The sequence below is a fragment of the Hesperophylax consimilis genome, chromosome 19 (genome assembly GCF_061612785.1).
Source record: "Hesperophylax consimilis isolate HC1 chromosome 19, BYU_Hcon_1.0, whole genome shotgun sequence".
Lineage (NCBI taxonomy): Eukaryota > Metazoa > Arthropoda > Insecta > Trichoptera > Limnephilidae > Hesperophylax > Hesperophylax consimilis.
In genome coordinates, this window is record NC_142854.1 from 24,286,471 (window position 1) to 24,305,757 (window position 19,287).

General features: G+C 35.5%; 1 protein-coding gene across 1 annotated transcript in view; it reads right to left on the reverse strand.

Annotated features, from left to right (window-relative positions):
• The window catches only part of LOC149415033 (voltage-dependent calcium channel type A subunit alpha-1-like), a 260,436-nt gene that overhangs the window by 89,708 nt on the left and 151,441 nt on the right, over nt 1-19,287 (reverse strand). The window contains exons 12-17 of the mRNA XM_089642980.1: nt 17,539-17,736; nt 15,869-16,083; nt 13,515-13,727; nt 12,594-12,767; nt 8,073-8,129; nt 5,063-5,155 (exon numbers count right to left, since the gene is read on the reverse strand). Coding sequence (XP_089499106.1) covers nt 5,063-5,155; nt 8,073-8,129; nt 12,594-12,767; nt 13,515-13,727; nt 15,869-16,083; nt 17,539-17,736 — 950 coding nt within the window. The remainder of the gene's footprint in view (nt 1-5,062; nt 5,156-8,072; nt 8,130-12,593; nt 12,768-13,514; nt 13,728-15,868; nt 16,084-17,538; nt 17,737-19,287) is intronic.

Genomic DNA, 19,287 nt, shown 5'->3' on the forward strand with positions numbered 1-19,287 from the left:
TCTTGATGGCTGACACTAAATTTTCGCCACGTGCCAGCTGATTCTATTATTGTAATAAGTGACTTGTTTTTAGCAAATTTAATGTTTTTATAAATTATACCGTCTTATGTGTTTATATATTCATAAAAAAGTATTTAATCTGCCATGTATTATTATGTAATATCAATTAATTTTCCTAGAATAGCTAGTTATATAGTGAAACTCTGTTTAGAAGCCTTTCAAGGAACCGAAAAAAAAACTTCATAAAAGGGAAAACCTTAAATGTGTGATAAATTGGGCCATTTTTCAAATTCAGTCTTGAAGGGACCAAAAAAAACAAAATTTCTCTGATAAAAAAAAAAATAAAAAAAAATAAAAAAAAATTTAAAAAAAGATAGGTTTATCTAAAAAGACGCTGTCTAGATTGCATTTAGTTCGGGTTGAATCTTGTGATCATAAATAAAGATAGTTGCCAGTAAAAATGTGCGGTGAAAAAATGAAGACAATGTTGGTAGTTCTTATTCGAAGTATGATACAGTTAAAAATGACCGAGGGGGATAGGGTCCTATTAGCTCAGTGGTAGAGCAGTGTCCCGGCAAGACAAGGGTCCTGGGTTCGTGTCCTAGATGTGACCGTATCCTTTTCTGATTTTTCTGTTTCAGATTTTCGTTTAGAAATCGCTAATATTGTCTTCAATAATAAAATTTCTCTGAATTCAGAGAAATGAATTGTTCTTAGTTTGGGTTAAATAAAAGAAGAAAAAAAACATAATTTTTTTTCCTCATATAATGGCTGTCAAGTCATGACGAATTTGTCAATTTTAATTTGAACGAAATAGTTATTAAAATGCATTATTTGGCTTCTCCGGGGACTGAAATAGATGATCCCCATTGTAACTGAACTGATACAAAGCGTTTTTAAAACAATTTATGTGTCTTAAAGATTTCCAGTTCAACAAAATTACCAATGAATATTGACTCCAATAAACCGCTGTCCAGATAATTGCTAAAGGTGTTGTCAATGACAAACAGCCGAAGTGAATGTGACGCACCTCCGAATGTGACATTGCCAGGATTAAATTTCTTTTTAAAACAATCAACAAAACTGCGTTTATTAGTAACATTTGAAAATAGTACTTATACACAGACTTTATTTAATGTGTAACTAAAAAACTGTTTGGGTAGTAATATTTTTACTAGTAAGGCTGATTATGTAAATGAAAAATGATTTTTTTGTTCTGTATTCAATTTGTCGTTTTTTAATACAATCAAGACACATTGACATTGTTTGTATAGTTTTGTTTTACAGTCATTATTAAGTTGGCGAATACAAATATTTGTTCAGACAATAAACATATGAATAATAATTAATAAATATTGATGTAATACAGTCACAACTATGAAGCGTTGATAAAGAATGACATAAACAATAAGGAGATAAATCATTCAAGTCCGCCAACATTCAGAAATAGCACAGAGGAGAGTTTTAGCATACCCACACCATAGACAAATAAATTATAACCAAAATGAAATGATTGCAAACTAAAGAACAAATCATAAAACCTGCTTCTCATACCCAGACAGGAAAGACTATCTTTTTTTTTACTTCAACCCTAGACAGGATCTTAGGGGATGCTGTGTGGAGTGTCTTTTTAAGGAGATGAAGGAGTGGATATGGGTCTTGAAGTGACCCTTTCTGTAGGGGGGAGGAAACACAGATGCCGGCAAATCGTTCCGCAGCAGAGCTGCTGAACTGAGTTCAATGAGTCGCAGAAACGACCAGTTCTCACGTGACAAATGTCAAATGTGTTGGGTGCGTGTTTAAACACTGCTGTCGAAGGGATATAGGAATATCGGTAGAGCAAGGATAGTATTGTGACAATCTGTGCTCTAAAGATTGTAATCTGATTGTTAATATAGGGGAATCTATCAAACTGTCAGTTTTGCGGCTCCAGGTCAGAGGTGGCTGCCAAATTCAACAGTGGGGTGCACTTGCGATTTGTACAGGGTCAGCAGTTGTGTACTGTATGTACAGTATCTGGGGGCCCTGTACCGGGCCAGCTTCTGAGAAGCTAACATAACTGTGGCTTCGTTGGAGCCCAAGTGCTTGAGCTGGTCATTTCAAGTTGGGAAGATTGCTTCCGTTGGTAGCAATCTGGAGGATAATGTGCCCAGGAGTGACAGACTTAGTCGAGAGCGTCCGACTGGAGAGGTGAAAGGGTCTCCTTCAACCGACCTCCCCGATCCGGCCACGCAGCTGGCGCACAGACACGTAAGCCGCCAAGACTCGGACAAACCATCCCGGCATAGTCACCAAATATAGTGAACCACTTGGGTTAACTTATGCAGAGGTGTTGGTGATCCAACGAATGATTTCCGAGTTGGCGACACCTATACACACCTCCCAAATTGATTCTCATATTTTAATGTTAACAAAATCAAAGCTATATTTATAAAAAAAATGATTAAGACCAGTTTTTTTGAAGAGAATAGTAATTGGAGAATACTGGAGCAAAAAGTATTCTAAAAAGGCGATAAGATTAATTTAATTTGTGATCTTTATCTTTCAAATACAAATTGATTAACTCTGGTGTATATAAAATGTCCCTTGAAAGATGTTAATATTATTTATTTTACAATTTACATAAAAGAATGCAGCAATACAATTAAAATATAGCGATAAAAAAACCAACACGTATTAGCAAACATACTCCAACCAATAAACACAGAAAGCATGTGAAAACTGCTAAAAATAAATCATTTTCACCAATGTAAGTTGAATGAGATATTGTCATACAAAATCTTTTTGATTTTGAATTTAAAAAATTATAAAAACTATTAATTTGGACAATTTTACGACTATTAAAAAAATATATATTTTCTCTCACTATTTTTTTTCTATTTTGCATTCAAAATGATGGCTATTGATCTATTCAATAACGCTTAATAATAATATTTATCATCATACGACGAGTTCTCTTAACACTTATACAAAACAGGTATTCTTTTTAAGTGATGATATAACATCAGTTGTAATAATTCAGTGACTAGTTCTTAGTGACTACAAAACAATTAGTATCAATAAAATCATTCAATTTTAACACCAATAGTTTTAAAAGTGGTTATATTATGTAAATAGCATTAAGTACTAGCAAATACCGCAGGTTATACACTAAGCTCTTCAAAACTCAATACTTAAGTTTAAATTTGTGAGATGTTTGATAGGATTTTAGATTTTCACGGCCAAAAGTCTTATCGTGATTAATTTTTAGGTTATAATGCCATCTTTCACTTCCTCCTTCTTAGCCAACTTTTAGGACAGCGTTACACTGTCCAGGACAGATTGTGGTGACGTGCGTTAATTTATTTTATATTATAGAAACAAACAATACATTTGAAGAACAGAACAGTTTATAATATCATTGACATGATGCTACTTTTAAATTTGGGCGGTGAATCTGAAAAAATGTCGATGATTGAGTTTAGACAATTATTAATAATGCATGTAGAAGTGACACCGTGTTGCGCGCGATAATCCTCTTAGGGCCGGGTTTTCAGTACAATAGTTGGTTAAATCAATGTGGTTTTAGGCGTTTAGTTTCAGATCAGCCGTCAAGTATCTTGGTATCTGGTACTTGACAGCCACACCAAAACCAAATGCCGAAAGGCCACATTAGTTTAACAAATTATTATGCTGAAATTTCGGCCTTAAAAGGATTAACGCGTGCAACACAGTAGTTTCTACATACCTCACCGATACACACTTCACAACAATCTACACATCTGCCCTGATGATAGACACTATAAAGCTGTACGAAACGTTGGGTAAAAAAGGGGAAGTACAAACACGGCACATTAGCCGAAAGATTTGCCATTGGGTTAGAGCTTCGTGTATTGATAGAATAGCACCATTGAGTCGAGAATTTTTAAAGTCGACACCCGGATAAGAACGTTTTACTGCCTTCTTTTAAAAAAAAAGAGTATTTAAATGAATTGAAATATTGGCAAAACATGCATGTTTAATTTTGATACAATACTTCACATAAAAAACCAACAACTTCCAAACTAACTCACTCACCGACAAATAAACCTTTATAAAGCTGGCCTTTTCAATTTATCCCATCACAGTGCACATTTGACACAATTCATTGTGTTTTCATGAATCCTCATGGATTAAATGTGACTGTTAGATCACATATGTGACAGCGAAGTAAATCAAGGTATTTAGCACATTTTATCGATAATATCGGTAGCTTGTCATCGTGCCAAAGCATCATTGCATATCGCCAACGAACAAACAACAGTTCTCAACGACTAAGTGTTCTTACTTTATTCGACTTGAATAGTTGTTTGTACGTTAGCGATCTGCAGTCGTGCTCGGGAACAATGACAAGTTATCGACCATGTTAGATACGCAGGTGAACGAATAAGGATTTTACTGATGCAGAAAAATATATAAGTAAAGCACGAGGAGGACAAAAAATGAGTATCGATGCGTATACATATACATCATCGCAACATTTATGTTGAGCTGTACCGAATTCATAGAACTTAAGAAGCTAATGTCCGCCAAGAGAACAGAAATTTTACAAGACCACTGACAAAGTTTTGGATTTCAACGAAGGGCGATGGAGTTTGGACTAGATTCCATGACTGAAGCAGTAGTTAAGAAGTTGATATGTATCATTATTCTGTCAAAAACATTAGTAGTTGACGTATTGCCATTTCTCTACGCCTCGGAAAGGCTGACGCTATAGACAGCCGGATACTGATGTCAGCATAATTCTTCAAGATCCACGATCATAATCTGACTTCTACACGTATAATATATACATATATCTGTCGGGTATAGAAACTCAGATTCCAATTACAATGTCTTTAAATATTTGACGAGTCAGAGGTGCTACCCTGCGGGCATTTGATACTAGCAACACACCAATAAACTAAATAATTAATTTTTGACGCTTTCCACACTGAACGAAAGAACCAACTGCCACGCGTGCACTGTAAAAAAATGAAAAGGAAAGGAAATACACAGATAGGATAGGAACTCGTAGTTTCCGAGTTTGGATTGTTCTTTTTACCTTACGGTGGTGGACCGGTGAAGTGCCGCCCATATCAACTCTTAAAGGGGAACCCTCTCCCCCGTGGAACGCCTCCATTTCCTTTTCGAGTTCCTGATTGGTCCGTTTGAACATTACCATAGATCAAATCAAAATGGCGGCCACATGACATAAAATGGATGCCAGGGAAATAGCATAACAAAGATAATGTAAAAATAATAATAAACTGGGTGGGTACCAAAAGTAGAAACCGATTTTGGTTTTTAACTTCTTCCTTACCCGCGAACAAAGTAATTATTCTTATAAGTATTGCGAAACTTTAGATTCAATCAAAGATCTATTGTCGGGCAAGATAGTCGTGTATTGCCTGTCCTTGTCGACGTATTGGCCAGTGTTGCCGGTGAGATCACTCGGCCACGATAACATTTTCGGGACAAATCGATTTCCTTCTCACGCTGTTATATAAGTGGGTCTCTGTTCGACACTTACCCGCTATCAATACTGCCGTAATTTCGAACACGATTCATATTATTCCGCGATTTTTGTTCCATGTTATTAGTTATTGAAGGAGATCATTTTATTTGCGTTGTAAATTTGTTTTTTGTTAAAAATGTACGAACCATTAGCAAAGTTCATCACCAGTTACTTTACAGGCTCCTACCTAGCACCTAGCGGTCAGAGGTAAAACTAGGACTAACAGATAAAACAGATGTTTTGCCTTATCAATTGGCTTTCTTTGACAGTGTTTGTTTACAATTAGCTTGTCAATGTGTTTTACTTGGTTAGATTATAAAAAGCCTCGCCGACTGGATTCCTTCTTCTTCTCTCCTATAAAATAGTAACAAGCAGTCATTATGGTCTACAGACCATTAGTAAAAGTGTTTTGTCCGGGTCGGGAATAATTTAACTCTTTGTAACATTAAATAAAGTGAAATACAGTTTTGTGCAGTAAAAACAAAAAAAACCATGCGTCTGTTATTGAAGACTTTGACAGTTTTGTTACGGCAATCTTGACAGGACATGGCAATATTGACGGTCAATTGTTCGGCAACAGGCAATAGTAGAACTTGTGTCAGAGGAAAGTGACTGGTTTTGGTGATTTGCCAGCACCGTGTCAATGGATTAGCTCAATGCGTTGCGGGTATGTATTGGGTTTCGCCGAATATTGTAACCAGGCAGTATTCTGCTGATGCGCTCATACAATTTAAATCAACAATAATCGAGTTGATTTAAATTTAAAAAAAAAAAAAACCAAATTAATTTTTTCTTCTTTCCAAATAAGCTTTAAATTGATTTATATTGGCAGAATCGATGACGTGTTGTGGAAGTTTGTTCCATTCTTCCACTGTTCTATTTGCAAGAAAGTGTTCCTGAAATCCTAAGATTGAATGCAAAAGGTGTTTTGTTAATTTTTGAGAGTCCATGGAGATTTACATTTGACGATTTCCGATTTGTTTTACAAATATGAAAAAGAAAATCGTGACAAACTGTCTTCAATATTTTGCCAAAAATATCAGCAAATACACTTTATTGTACACGTTTTTTTTAAATTTCAAATTGTTAAAAATCAATTGCATTTATTGATTTCTTCTCGAAGATGGATAATTTGGCGTTTACCATAGGTTATCTTTGATTGAATCATATATTGCGCAATTCTTTTACTTCAATTTGGCCAATGGTATAATAGAAGATTGTTAAGCCATTTCGTATGGTTTTCTATTTCAGATCGATAAATACAAAAAATATTTGAAAATGTAGATAGATAATAGATAAAAAGTATTTTTGTGATATTGTAATAGATTATATATTGTGGTTTAGGTCCAATATTATGTTATTTCTTGGCATTCATTGAAAAAAAATGAAAAGCGGTCAAATTAAATAAATAAAAAAGTGCAACAGATTGGAAAACTTAATCAGTAAAAATAATTTTACTTCAGCGGGAATTGAAACAGTAAATTCTGATTTTGAGGAAGAGAATTTATCTTGTATTTAGGTCATAGTTTTAAATATAAATATTTAAAGAGGCCCGAAGACAATCAATATGAATTATTATTGTGAATGTTGATTGAACATTGCTAATTGAATGATGCTTACAGGTCAATTGAAGCGATTAAAATTTGCTAATGCAGGTCGTTTGAAGCGATTGAAATTTGCTATGTGATCGTTTACAGGTCATTTAAAGCGATTGGCATTTGGTAATTGATCGCGTACAGGTCGATTAAAACGATTGACAATTGCTAATTGATCGCTTAGAGATGAATTGAAGCGATTGCCATTTGCTAACTGATCGCATACAGGTAAATTGGGGCGATTGAGATTCGCTAATTGATCGCTTACAGGTCGATTGAAGCGATTGACATTTGGTAATAGATCGCACACAGGTCAATTGGGGGGATTGAGATTCGCTAATTGATCGCTTACAGGTCGATTGAAGCAATTGACATTTGCGACTTTCCATTGATGAGAGAAAGATGCGCCATTGACGCAGCGGAATGAGCGTTTCATCGCTCAATTGCTCTGCTACGAGCCCTTTGGAAATCAGTTTCATTGTGGAACGATACTGGTTTCAGCCTATCACGGTTATCTTCAGACTTGTTCGTTTACATATAATTGCATTATATCGCGATTGTCCAGAGTTATGGAAAGAAAAATCAAAAGATTATTACTGTATTCGCAGACTTTAGTTACAATTTCCACAGACATCCAAAAAGCCGCTGGGGCGAAAATATTGACGCATCGATTGATGATCCATCAACGCAGATTGTCAATAACGTAAGCACATCAACAATTATTGTCATTGATCGTCTCCGGACCCCATAATGTTTTCCAAGCTCAAAATAAAATACAACGAAAGACTTGAAATTTTTTTGAAAAATAAAAATAATGGCCAAAATATAAAATCAGGAATAAATCTATGTATGTAGTATGTAATAATTATTGATTTGGTGATGTGATGGCTTATAGAAAATGATGGTTAGATATTTGTTAACGGTGTGTACGTCATTTATGAAAGTGAAGTGGTTGTTTTTACCTGAAGTTGCTTTTCTTTGTCTTCTTCTTCTTGCTCTTCTTCCGCTGCTGTAAGTTCCTGGAAATTGAAATATTCGAATTATTATCATTTTTTAATCATTGAGGCAGTTACCAATTAACAAATGAGCTGCTTGGATGAAGACCATTTTAACTGACAAAAACAAGTTTTAGGATATTGCATTTTGAATGTTTGTATGCATAAAAATAACATAATTCTTAAAAAATTAAGACTTGTTTTAATTTTTTATCAATCGATTATTATATGGCAATACAAAGTTATGTTAATTGCAATAATATGATTTGAAACAAAATAACTAAAAATAGTTAACTCATTATTTATTCATTTTCAGGAAATCGACAGTTTACATTTAATCAGTTTGTACATAAGTATTGTATAGCTAAAATAAAACTAATTATGGATTTCCTCCTTGTGACTTTACCTCTACTGAGATAGCATAATATGGATTAAGTAAATTAAATTTGTGAGAAAGGAATATGAATTAAAATATTTATATAAAACATAAGATTATATAAAATGAAAAATTTACAAAACAATACATTTATAGCCATGGAGAGAGGTTGTAGATATAAATCAAATCATAATAAAGTTATAAACAATAGAGACATAAACATTATTCACAAACCATCAGAGAAATATTCTTTTATGGACCTCTTGTATTTGGTAAGTTCGCAACTGAAAATATCAACCTTGGATAACATTTTAACAACCCCGATGGTGCCGCAGCGGCGACATAAATGGTGGGTATACATTTCATTGTTTAAAAAATTTAAAGGTATACCCGTGATTCTATTCAGTTGTATACAGTACCCACTTATAATTGGTTGTGTTTTTTTGCTCTGTTTTTCATACATATCAATAATAAGGAAGTTGAGTGAAAAATATTTTGACTTATAAAAAATATGTTCATGTAGATAAAAAAATATCGATTCTAAAAATATAAATATATTTCTATATTATTATTCTTAGAATTAGTTAAACGTTCTTGAAAAAGCATTCAATAGCAATAGACTGTAGACGCTCCACGATTGGTCGAAAGAATTCTGACGTCACATGTGTCGTGACTTGTACGTTCAACAGATCACCTATGGTGCATCTCTTTCTATTACATGAGAGATGGTCGGTTTAGATGAGAGAGGTGTATAGGCCAAAGGTTTATTTGGGTTTGTCAAATATATGTACGTATTTGTTGTTATTATTATATGAAATGGATTTCTAAAGATACATATTCGTATAGTGCTTTATAATAATATGTTGTTTATTGCATAACTTAGAAGTTTTTATTATTATACATGTCACATAGCATGTGATACACTTCAGGCCGCCGGCCGCCCAGAAAGGTCTCACAGTGAACTGGGCTGTAAACCGTTATTTTACTTTTGGTCTTTACTTTTCTGCGCGGTGGTCCTGAATTAGCGCGTGGAACGTCAACAAGTAGCGACGGCAATACCGTACAGTACCGTACCGGGCGGGAAAAGCAAATATTCTAACTTAAAATATTAATTTAACTATGAAATCTTAATCAATTTTCTTTTTTTTTAATAACATCAATTCTAATAGACGGTTAACATTGGTAAAAAAATTACTGGAATTCCTTGTTGAAGAATTAAAATTTTTTCCATACAAAATGCTTGAGCGTCGTGGTTTTCACAGTTCTAATGACGTCACACCACACCCCGCCTCTTACCGCTCGGATTCCGCTCGTTTTGGAGGGCTTAATAAAATTTAAACTTTGAGAATTAATTTAATTATGAAAACAAACTTTAAAAAAAAAAAAAAAAATACCAGTATTTAAGTTTGAATGCGAACATTGATAAAAAAAAATAAAAAAAAATGGACTCAACTTCCTTATTACGTATTCATTTTATTTGAATATTTTTTTACTGGGCAATAAATATTCTCACTCCGTCAGAGACCAGGCCAATGGAAAACTCCATATTTTGAGAAAAAGTCCCAAGGGGGAATGTGTGGTCTGCTCGAAAAGGGCAGTAAAAGGCGGCAGACGGGAAAACAGTGAGTACTGTGACACGTGTTCTAACAAGACACGTATGCATTTGGGCGATTGCTTTCTAAAATACCACACGTTGAAAAATTATAAAGATTATAGTATGCAAACTTTTCTTTTATTAACAATCTTAATGATAATAAATATATATTTCTTAACCACTCAGAACATTAGAACGTCAAAAGACGTAAATATGATAATAGCGGTCAAGACATTAGAACGTCTTTTCACGTAAACGCGCGAGATTTTACAAAAATCGATTTATTTCCATCACTAGTATACGGATTGCCATGATTTAAAAAACAGAGTATCGATAATGTATGACGCTACGCGTCTGTATTCAAGAATATCTATGGAATGTAGAGGTGCATTATCTAAGTCGATTGGATCTGTCATCTTGTTCGTTCATAATTTATTGCGTTTCTAAATAATTTATTAAAAATATTTTAGTTTGGACGGTTAATATTTTGAGGTGACTAATAGTTTTTAATTATATTTCTTCAATATATAAAGTGTTATTTCTTTATGATACTCAGAAAAAAGTACATTTTTCACAGCTTTGAAATAATGGTCAGCGATTTTTACATATTTTTGACGTTTTCAGAAAATGTATATTTAGAAACGCAAATATTTACGTATAACAAAACAATACGATAGTGAATTTCATAATCTTTCCAAAATATTTTTTAGAATGAGGCTACGTTTCCCAAAACGTGAGTTATGAAGCTTTTAAAAAAACTCGTGAATAACACAAAAATTTTCACGTTTTGACAGTTCGCAAAGGAACACAAAGTAAATAAAAGTCTTTTTCTGAGAGGTTAACATAACTATATCATTTTATTTACTGCCTTACCAAAAAACTTTTTTTCTAATTTTCTAAAAATATCGTAATTTTTCCTTATATTTTTACATTACACTTTATGGAGTAGCTGGTATAAAATATAAAAAATAATTTGGAGTACAAAGGGTTAAACTTGAAAATTGGGAAAAAAATGTTGGTTACCATCGCTTACCTGAACACACAAACCAACACAAAAGATGTAATCGATTGATAACACAACATTACATTAAATAATAACATTTTCAGGTAAACAATGGCATGTGCATGTAGATACCATTAAAAAGCAATTAAAATCAATCAAAGCTGTAGCGCGTAAAATGTGTTAATTGAAAACAACAACATCCTTTACATGAAACAAGTTAGAAATACACTAAAATCTTATCATCCCAGGCAAAATCTGTATGCACGACATCATCAATTTTCAATTCGTACTATGTATGTTCAATGGAACGTACATAGTTACTTGCTTCTTATAATATAGACGAATGACAGAGGCCTATCTTCCAGAACTCTGCCAAATCTTCCTTACTTGAAGAGTTCAGTGGCAGTTCAAGTGGCAGAAAATGTGTGATCTACTACACTGTCATGACTGACAAAAGTATGCACAGAATGTACAGTGTTTGCAATTACACAGAACATAGTATGTGTCATATCTTTCATCACTTACCATTCTTTACTTGAAACAGTTTGTCGGATACCATTGATATATATCTCAAATCGTCCGGTCAAAACAGTGCTACCACTAAGGGGGTATTTCCCTATGTCGGGCTAAATATCTGACTAGCTATCCGTTGGCTGGCTTTAAAGATCAGAATAACTTCGTTATTCAACGGCGACCGTTTCACCATTGTTTCGAGCTTCCGGATAGATAACACTCGAAATAGTCTGGCAACATCGCAAAATGTTTGCAGTTACTCCATCTACTGCCACGGCTGTCATACGTCACAGTCCGCACACCGCGAAGTGTGCATTTTTTTGGTTATGTTATGTTGATTATCAGGTCATTTTAGATAGATTCGTGTCGAATTAATACATTGTTTCTTATTTTGAACACAATCAAATAATTCAGGATGGATCATACAAGCATTCAAATTCATTCAACAAAATTCGACTCACTTCTCAGCTGTCAAACTCGGAATGTTTTGACGCCATCTTTGATTCGAGGAATAGCGCCTAACGTGAAGTTCGAGCACTGATTAGTCAAATCGAACTTTAACCCGAGCGTTAGCGTTATTCAGATATAGTGAAAACGAAAAAATGACTAATCCGCGGATTAGTGCTTAGTCAGAATATAATCAGAGATAGTGAAATACCCCCTAAGAGAGTGATCTCCAGCGTGAGAAGACAAAAAATGTCAGTTAACATGGTCTACATCCGAGCAGCTCAATTATTGTTTTTAGAAGACACAAGGGCAAAAAAAATCAATTTATTGCGACCGTAATAATAATACTGCCGATCTTTAACACCTAAGACTAATCTGCGCTTTTGGAAACAGTTCATACGGTCTCATATAAATCGTTGTCTCCATTGAATTGAAAAGTTATTACAATATCAATCAATTTGCTGTTTTTTCTACTGTGTACCCTGATTGTAAACAGTTTACACGACACTGCCGATATTGATATTTGATGGACGTGGTGACTGATGTATCACTCACCTGGGCGTTGGCCAGATTATCGACGGCGATAGCCAAGAATACATTGAGCAGCGTGTAGTTGCCAAAAAGCACCAGGATGATAAAGTAGAGGCAGTAAATCATGCCCTCTTTGGGGCCGCCCTGCGACCGGATACCGTTGTACATCACCTCGTTCCAATCCTCTCCCGTGAGGATCTGTAAATTACAACAACACGGGTTAAAATCGGGAAAAAATTGGGAACCTAACGCATTTGTCAACTCAGTTATTTATCCATTACCCTTATTCAAAATTCACAACAATATTATAACATTTAAATCTCAATTAAAAAGCTGGATACACAATATAGTGAGATCAGAAATAGAAAATATACTGACACCAAATACAGACTGAAACCGAAACCACTCAACTGCCCAAAAAAATACCATGTAACATATTTATAATTATTTCTGAAAAAACGTTACATAATATATGTACTTCAATTATTATACATACTAGTAAATTTTAATAATATTTAAATTAAATCCTCAGCATTGGAGATCCCAGTGAGGAAATCATTCTCTATTTGTTACAAAAAAAGGAAGATAATAAAATTTTGATTATAATTAATAACTTCCTTATTCATCGAGACTTTGGTCAGAATCGTCTTTCGTCAGAATCGTCTTTCGTCAGAATCGTCTTTCGTAGATTTGTGGCAAATTAAATTTGTGTAGTTTAAATAACACAACTTAATAAAATGGAATTTACTTGCGCACGCCGGGATTTGAACCAGCAATCTCCGGATTGCTAGTCAACGACAGCGGAGGCTGTCTGATGATTTGCTTGTACCTAATTATGTAATTTAGGGCCAGTTGTAACACTGGCCATACCTGGAACACAGTGAGCACTGCAATGGGAAAGGCGTTAATTATGTAATTTGGGGTCAGTTGTAACACTGGCCATACCTGGAATACAGTGAGCAGTGCGATGGGAAAGGTGTTGAAGTTGGCGGGCGGCGTTTCATCGTCAAAGTTGAACTGTCCTCCGAACAGCTGCATGCCCAGCAGGGCAAAGATCAGGATGAAGAGGAAGAGCAGGAACAACAGAGATATGATGGAACGCATCGAGTTCAGCAGGGATATTACCAGGTTCCGCAAACTGGACCAGTACTTGGTAACCTGAAAACATATAAGCGTGGCGGTGAGTATTGCATGCTGTCAACATCTGGCACATGAACCAAGTAAAGTATTCCCAGGCAAAGCTCCTACAATCGACACCATGGAGCATTTCAATGGAATGTACAGTCACTTGCTTCTTATAATACAGACGAATGACAGAGGCCATTCTTCCAGAATTACCAGGACCTTTAACTACATCCATGAAGCTTTAGATACATTACGCTTACGTATTATATGTTGGGGTGACACACTGTAACTGTAGTTATACTTGCAACCCCGGGAATCTGAATGTTGACTCGAATAGTAACTGTTACTGGATGTTGACTTGATCGAGCGCCTGGCTTTAGCGAGAGTGCAGCCGCTCGTTTGGAAGGTAACGGAACAGCGGCATCGGCGCGCAACTGAAGCGGTCAGTGCTCAGCGGAGAAGCCACGGGGAACGACTGATGGGTGAATCTCCAGGAGACACGGAAAGGAGTTATCTAGTTTACTTGATACTGGTTATCGTAATTCTAGTTTTATCAATAATTTGTGATGTCAATCATTTAACACATGGCGCACGACAATGTACACTAAAGTTAGTACTTCTAGTTTTAATAATGTCACGTGTAACTATAGAGTCTTGGCTTTGAAGTGTATTAGTTATATTTCTATAATACACAAATATGTTTTCATTTGTAAATAAATGCTAAAATTGACATCATCTTTTATTTCATCCCTATAATGTGTAGTAAAATATGATGCGATGGGTGCAAAACGTCACAACACTACGCTATAATCTTACTCAGGAGAGGGGGTCAGATCAATTGGGGGACTGCCGCGGAATATCATTTCTTTGTATGGGATCTGTCACTTTGACAGATGACAATCGTGTAATTACTGCGCTACGTAAATTGTTCTGACCCCGCCTGGCTAGCAGACCACAGCATAAGATTTTATTTGAATGCAAACATTAATCCCTCAGGATAATTTGTTCGCTTTTGGGAACAACTTATATGGTATCACAGAAATCGTTGGGTCTGTCTTACTGTCATGGCGAGAAATACGATCTACAGGGTGTTTGAAATGGAAATTTATATTCGAATCTTGAAGTTAACCACAGAAGATTCAAAATGTACACCTTTATGAAACCAAAGGTTACGATAGCAATTTGAAAAAAGAAATTATAAAACTTTAGTCATTTTTTTATTAATTATAGTTATATGAAACGAAAAAAAAGTGAAGTGATAGTAATGCAAGAAAAAAATTACATAATAGTAATAGAATTGTATTGTAAAATTTTGTATACTAACTAACTAACTAACCATCACACCGTTTCTTCGTAGGTGTAGGCAGAGAGGACGGACCGCCAAACAACTCGGTCTTGGCACACACTTCTTGCCTCATTCACATTCATACATCGTCTCATACATACTCTTCTATTATTCTGACTCTTGACATGGTCGACTCGAGTATCTGATTTACTTGATTGTGACATGTCTTCCTCGGGCGTCCCCGACTTCTGCTACCATTCACATTTGCATCATATATCCTCCTTACACACCTATCTTTTCGCTCAATCGCTCTACATACCCAACCCATCTAAGCGTCCCTTTCTTAATCTTACTCATTACGCTTACATCAGCCTTGCACTCTTTGCGGATCTCCACATTCCTCACACGGTCAAACATGGTTTTACCACACATACGCCTCAAGGATCTCATTTCAACAGCATTCAATCTACTTTCATCCTTTCTTTACCAGTTCCATGCCTCACTTCCATACATCAGGGTAGGTACCAGCACTCCATTGTGGACTGCTAACTTCACTTCTTTGGACAATTTTTTGTTAGCGCCAACTGCGTTCAGTCCTCCATTAAAGGAATTACCTGAATTTACCCTTCTTTCAATATCTCTGTCAGCCTTCCAATCTCTCTAGAACATACTTCCTAAATACACAAACTCATCCACCTGCTCCAAGTATTCCTCATTCACAACTATATTGCACACTATTTTCGTACTCTCTCTTTCAAACACCATTACTTTAGACTTTCTTACATTCATCATTAACTCATTCTTCATGCATACTTCGTTCATCCTAGACACGAGAGACTGTAGATCTTCCTAAGTAAAAGCCTTAAAAGGGCATTAATAATTATATAACCTTGAATATCCTGAGTAACCGCAGTGCCCTCAGCACGGAGAGACCAAAGGAGCCCTCCTTGTACGCGGACCAGATGACCTCAAAGATAGATCCCAGGATGACCACGCAGTCGAAGCGGTTGAACGAGGACTCGAAGTAGATGCGCGGCCCCAGCGCGTACATCTTCACGAACATCTCGCACATGAACAGGCCGAGAAACACAAACTCCGCGCAATCTGGAACGCAATACAGAAACAGGAGATTAATTGGTGGTTGATAGGAAATGAGACAGATTTGAGTTCACAACGCAAAGCATATAACGTCGACTGCAACAAATCACCGGGTAAATAATAAAATAATATTTAGCCAGGTTTCAGGAGGGACAAAAACTGCCAATGATTTTACCAATGATGACTTACTTATGGTGATGGATTGCCGTCGATGATAACATATATGACACAAGTCAAAAATGAAATAAAGAAAACTATTAGAAATATATATATATATACAACGTCCGAAAACTCATAGCACAAGCGGTAAACTGGTGAATCTGCACACATCACGTTAAAAAAACCTTTTTTTCCAGCAATTAAGAAAAATTTTGGAGAGTCTTCGTTTCGACACATTTTAAAAGAAATTAAACAGCTGATATTAATCTCCGAACGACACTTTTTACTTCAGATTTGAAGTAAAAAAAATATACCTTTTGACTCAATTTACTCGAAAACGGAAAATAAAATCAAAAAAAATTATGTCACAAAATTCACCAGTTTCCCACTTGTACTACGAGTTTTGTTGTCATAAAATAGGAAAAATAAATAGAAAAATTGTTAAATTATAATAAATTTTAGATTTAAAAAAATTATAATAAATTTTAAATTAAAATTATAATAAAACAAAATTAAAACACTGTACATTTTTAGCACTTGTATTACAGTAGCTTGATGGAAACTCTCCAGATATGATACAGGCGCGCTCTGTGCCACTACAGCCTACACGAGTGTTTTGGATTTCTGGAACTTGTTCGCTGGAACTTGGCCACTCTATAGCACATCAAAGTAACCTTCCCTCCGCGAATATAATACACCTATGGACAAAAAGAACTGGCTTCTCCTTCCGCTAAAAGTCAACGTGACAGGACAATGTGTGACAGAATGCATATTACTCACAAAGGAACTCACTTCTCCTTCTGCTAGAAATCGACGTGACAGGACAATGTGTGACAGAATGCATATTACTCACAAAGGAACTCGCTTCTCCTTCTGCTAGAAATCGACGTGACAGGACAATGTGTGACAGAATGCATATTACTCACAAAGGAACTCGCTTCTCCTTCTGCTAGAAATCGACGTGACAGGACAATGTGTGACAGAATGCATATTACTCACAAAGGAACTCGCTTCTCCTTCTGCTAGAAATCGACGTGACAGGACAATGTGTGACAGAATGCATATTACTCACAAAGGAACTCGCTTCTCCTTCTGCTAGAAATCGACGTGACAGGACAATGTGTGACAGAATGCATATTACTCACAAAGGAACTCGCTTCTCCTTCTGCTAGAAATCGACGTGACAGGACAATGTGTGACACATTGCATATTATTAACAGAGAAATTCGCTTTTCCTTCTGACCAGAAGTTGGCGTGACAATGTGTGACAGGACAATGTGTGAAAGAATGCATGTTACTCACAGAGGAATTCGGTGAGCCACTGCGGCTGCTTGTAGTGTTCGACCGCCACGCACACGGTGTTGAAAAACACCAGTACGATCACGAACCAGTAGAACCACTGCGTTTTCACCATGTGGCGTATCCAGAAGCGGAACCGCTTCTCCTTCCGCCAGAAGTCGACGCAGCGATCGCCACTGCGCACTTTACTTTTGAGGTAGCCTGCAACACGGTAGGACATACAATTACCAAACCACCGTTAAAAGATTAACGTCAAAAAGAAAAGCCATTTTACGAGTTTGTCTGTTATATCATTTGCATATTATTTTGTTTTAATAATAATGTTCTACACTTGACTATGCTAAGATTTTGTTATGTTATTATTATTTAACGGTTCAACCTACTTGCGACAAAATTCACATCAATCTATGATTCAATTGAAGTTATAAATCGCCATAAAATTATAAAGCAGCTTTGTTACCATTATAAAAACAAATTTCTATCAATTTCTATGTTATAATTTATATTCGCTAAATACATAGAATAAGGAAGAACACTAGATACGTTTCGTTATTCAAAAATCTGACCATTCTTTGCTTAAATTTCAAATTCAAAAATTCGGTATCAGTACAAAATCAAATGGAATGGCGATATACAATAACAGGCGGTGTAAGAGAGACAGAATACACAATGCCGATTTGCTGTCTCGATCTAATAGTCAAAAGGTACTAAGTCGGTGGCCTTGAGTGATAAATATTTCCGAGAATTCAGTTTGAATTTGTCCGCGCTCATTCCAAAAATCATACCTCCGAATATTAACTGCTTATAGCTGATGAATCCACCTATATTTCAATACTTATCCCATATTTTTAGGTTTCATACATTTTTTATCGTAAAATTTATGCGGAAATTGCCCTAACTTATAGATAATCATTTGTCATGTCTGCATGATGTCTATACTCGCAGACATTAAAAAAAATGCAGATTTACATAATGTATTCAATTTATACAATGTGTTCAATTTATATAGTGTGTTCAATTTATACAGAACAAACTGACGTTTGCACGCAAACTACACAGTACAAATTGTCTAGAATATTCCTAGAGAGGAACATTAGTGACAGCTTTTGGTATTCGATAGAAGCATCAAGCAAGCAACTAAACATATTATTGATAAATTCATGTTAATTCACACAAATTTGAATAGCTATCACTCAAGACGTCCAACAGTGCTACCCAAATATGGGTAGCTATGGATCGAGAGATTTAAACGAAATAATTAGGTACAAATTGAAATGTTAGTGAACATAAATAACTCAAATGTATAGGTTCAACACATTTATTACTAAGGGGGTATTTCACTATCTCTGATTATGTTCTGACTAAGCACTAATCCGCGGATTAGTCATTTTTTCGTTTTCACTATATCTGAATAACGCTCGGGTTAAAGTTCGATTTGACCAATCAGTGCTCGAACCTCACGTTAGGCGCTATTCCTCGAATCAAAGATGGCGTCAAAACATTCCGAGTTTGACAGCGGAGAAGTGAGTCGAATTTTGTTGCGAATTATTATGGATACTGAGGTTTTTGATTTACAGAAGCAGGTGAAAGGGCGGCGATGCGAAGGCCGCGAGTTTTAAGAGCTCGAATGAATTTGAATGCTTGTATGATCCATCCTGAATTATTTGATTGTGTTCAAAATAAGAAACAATGTATTAATTCGACACGAATCTATCTAAAATTACCTGATAATCAACATAACATAACCAGAAA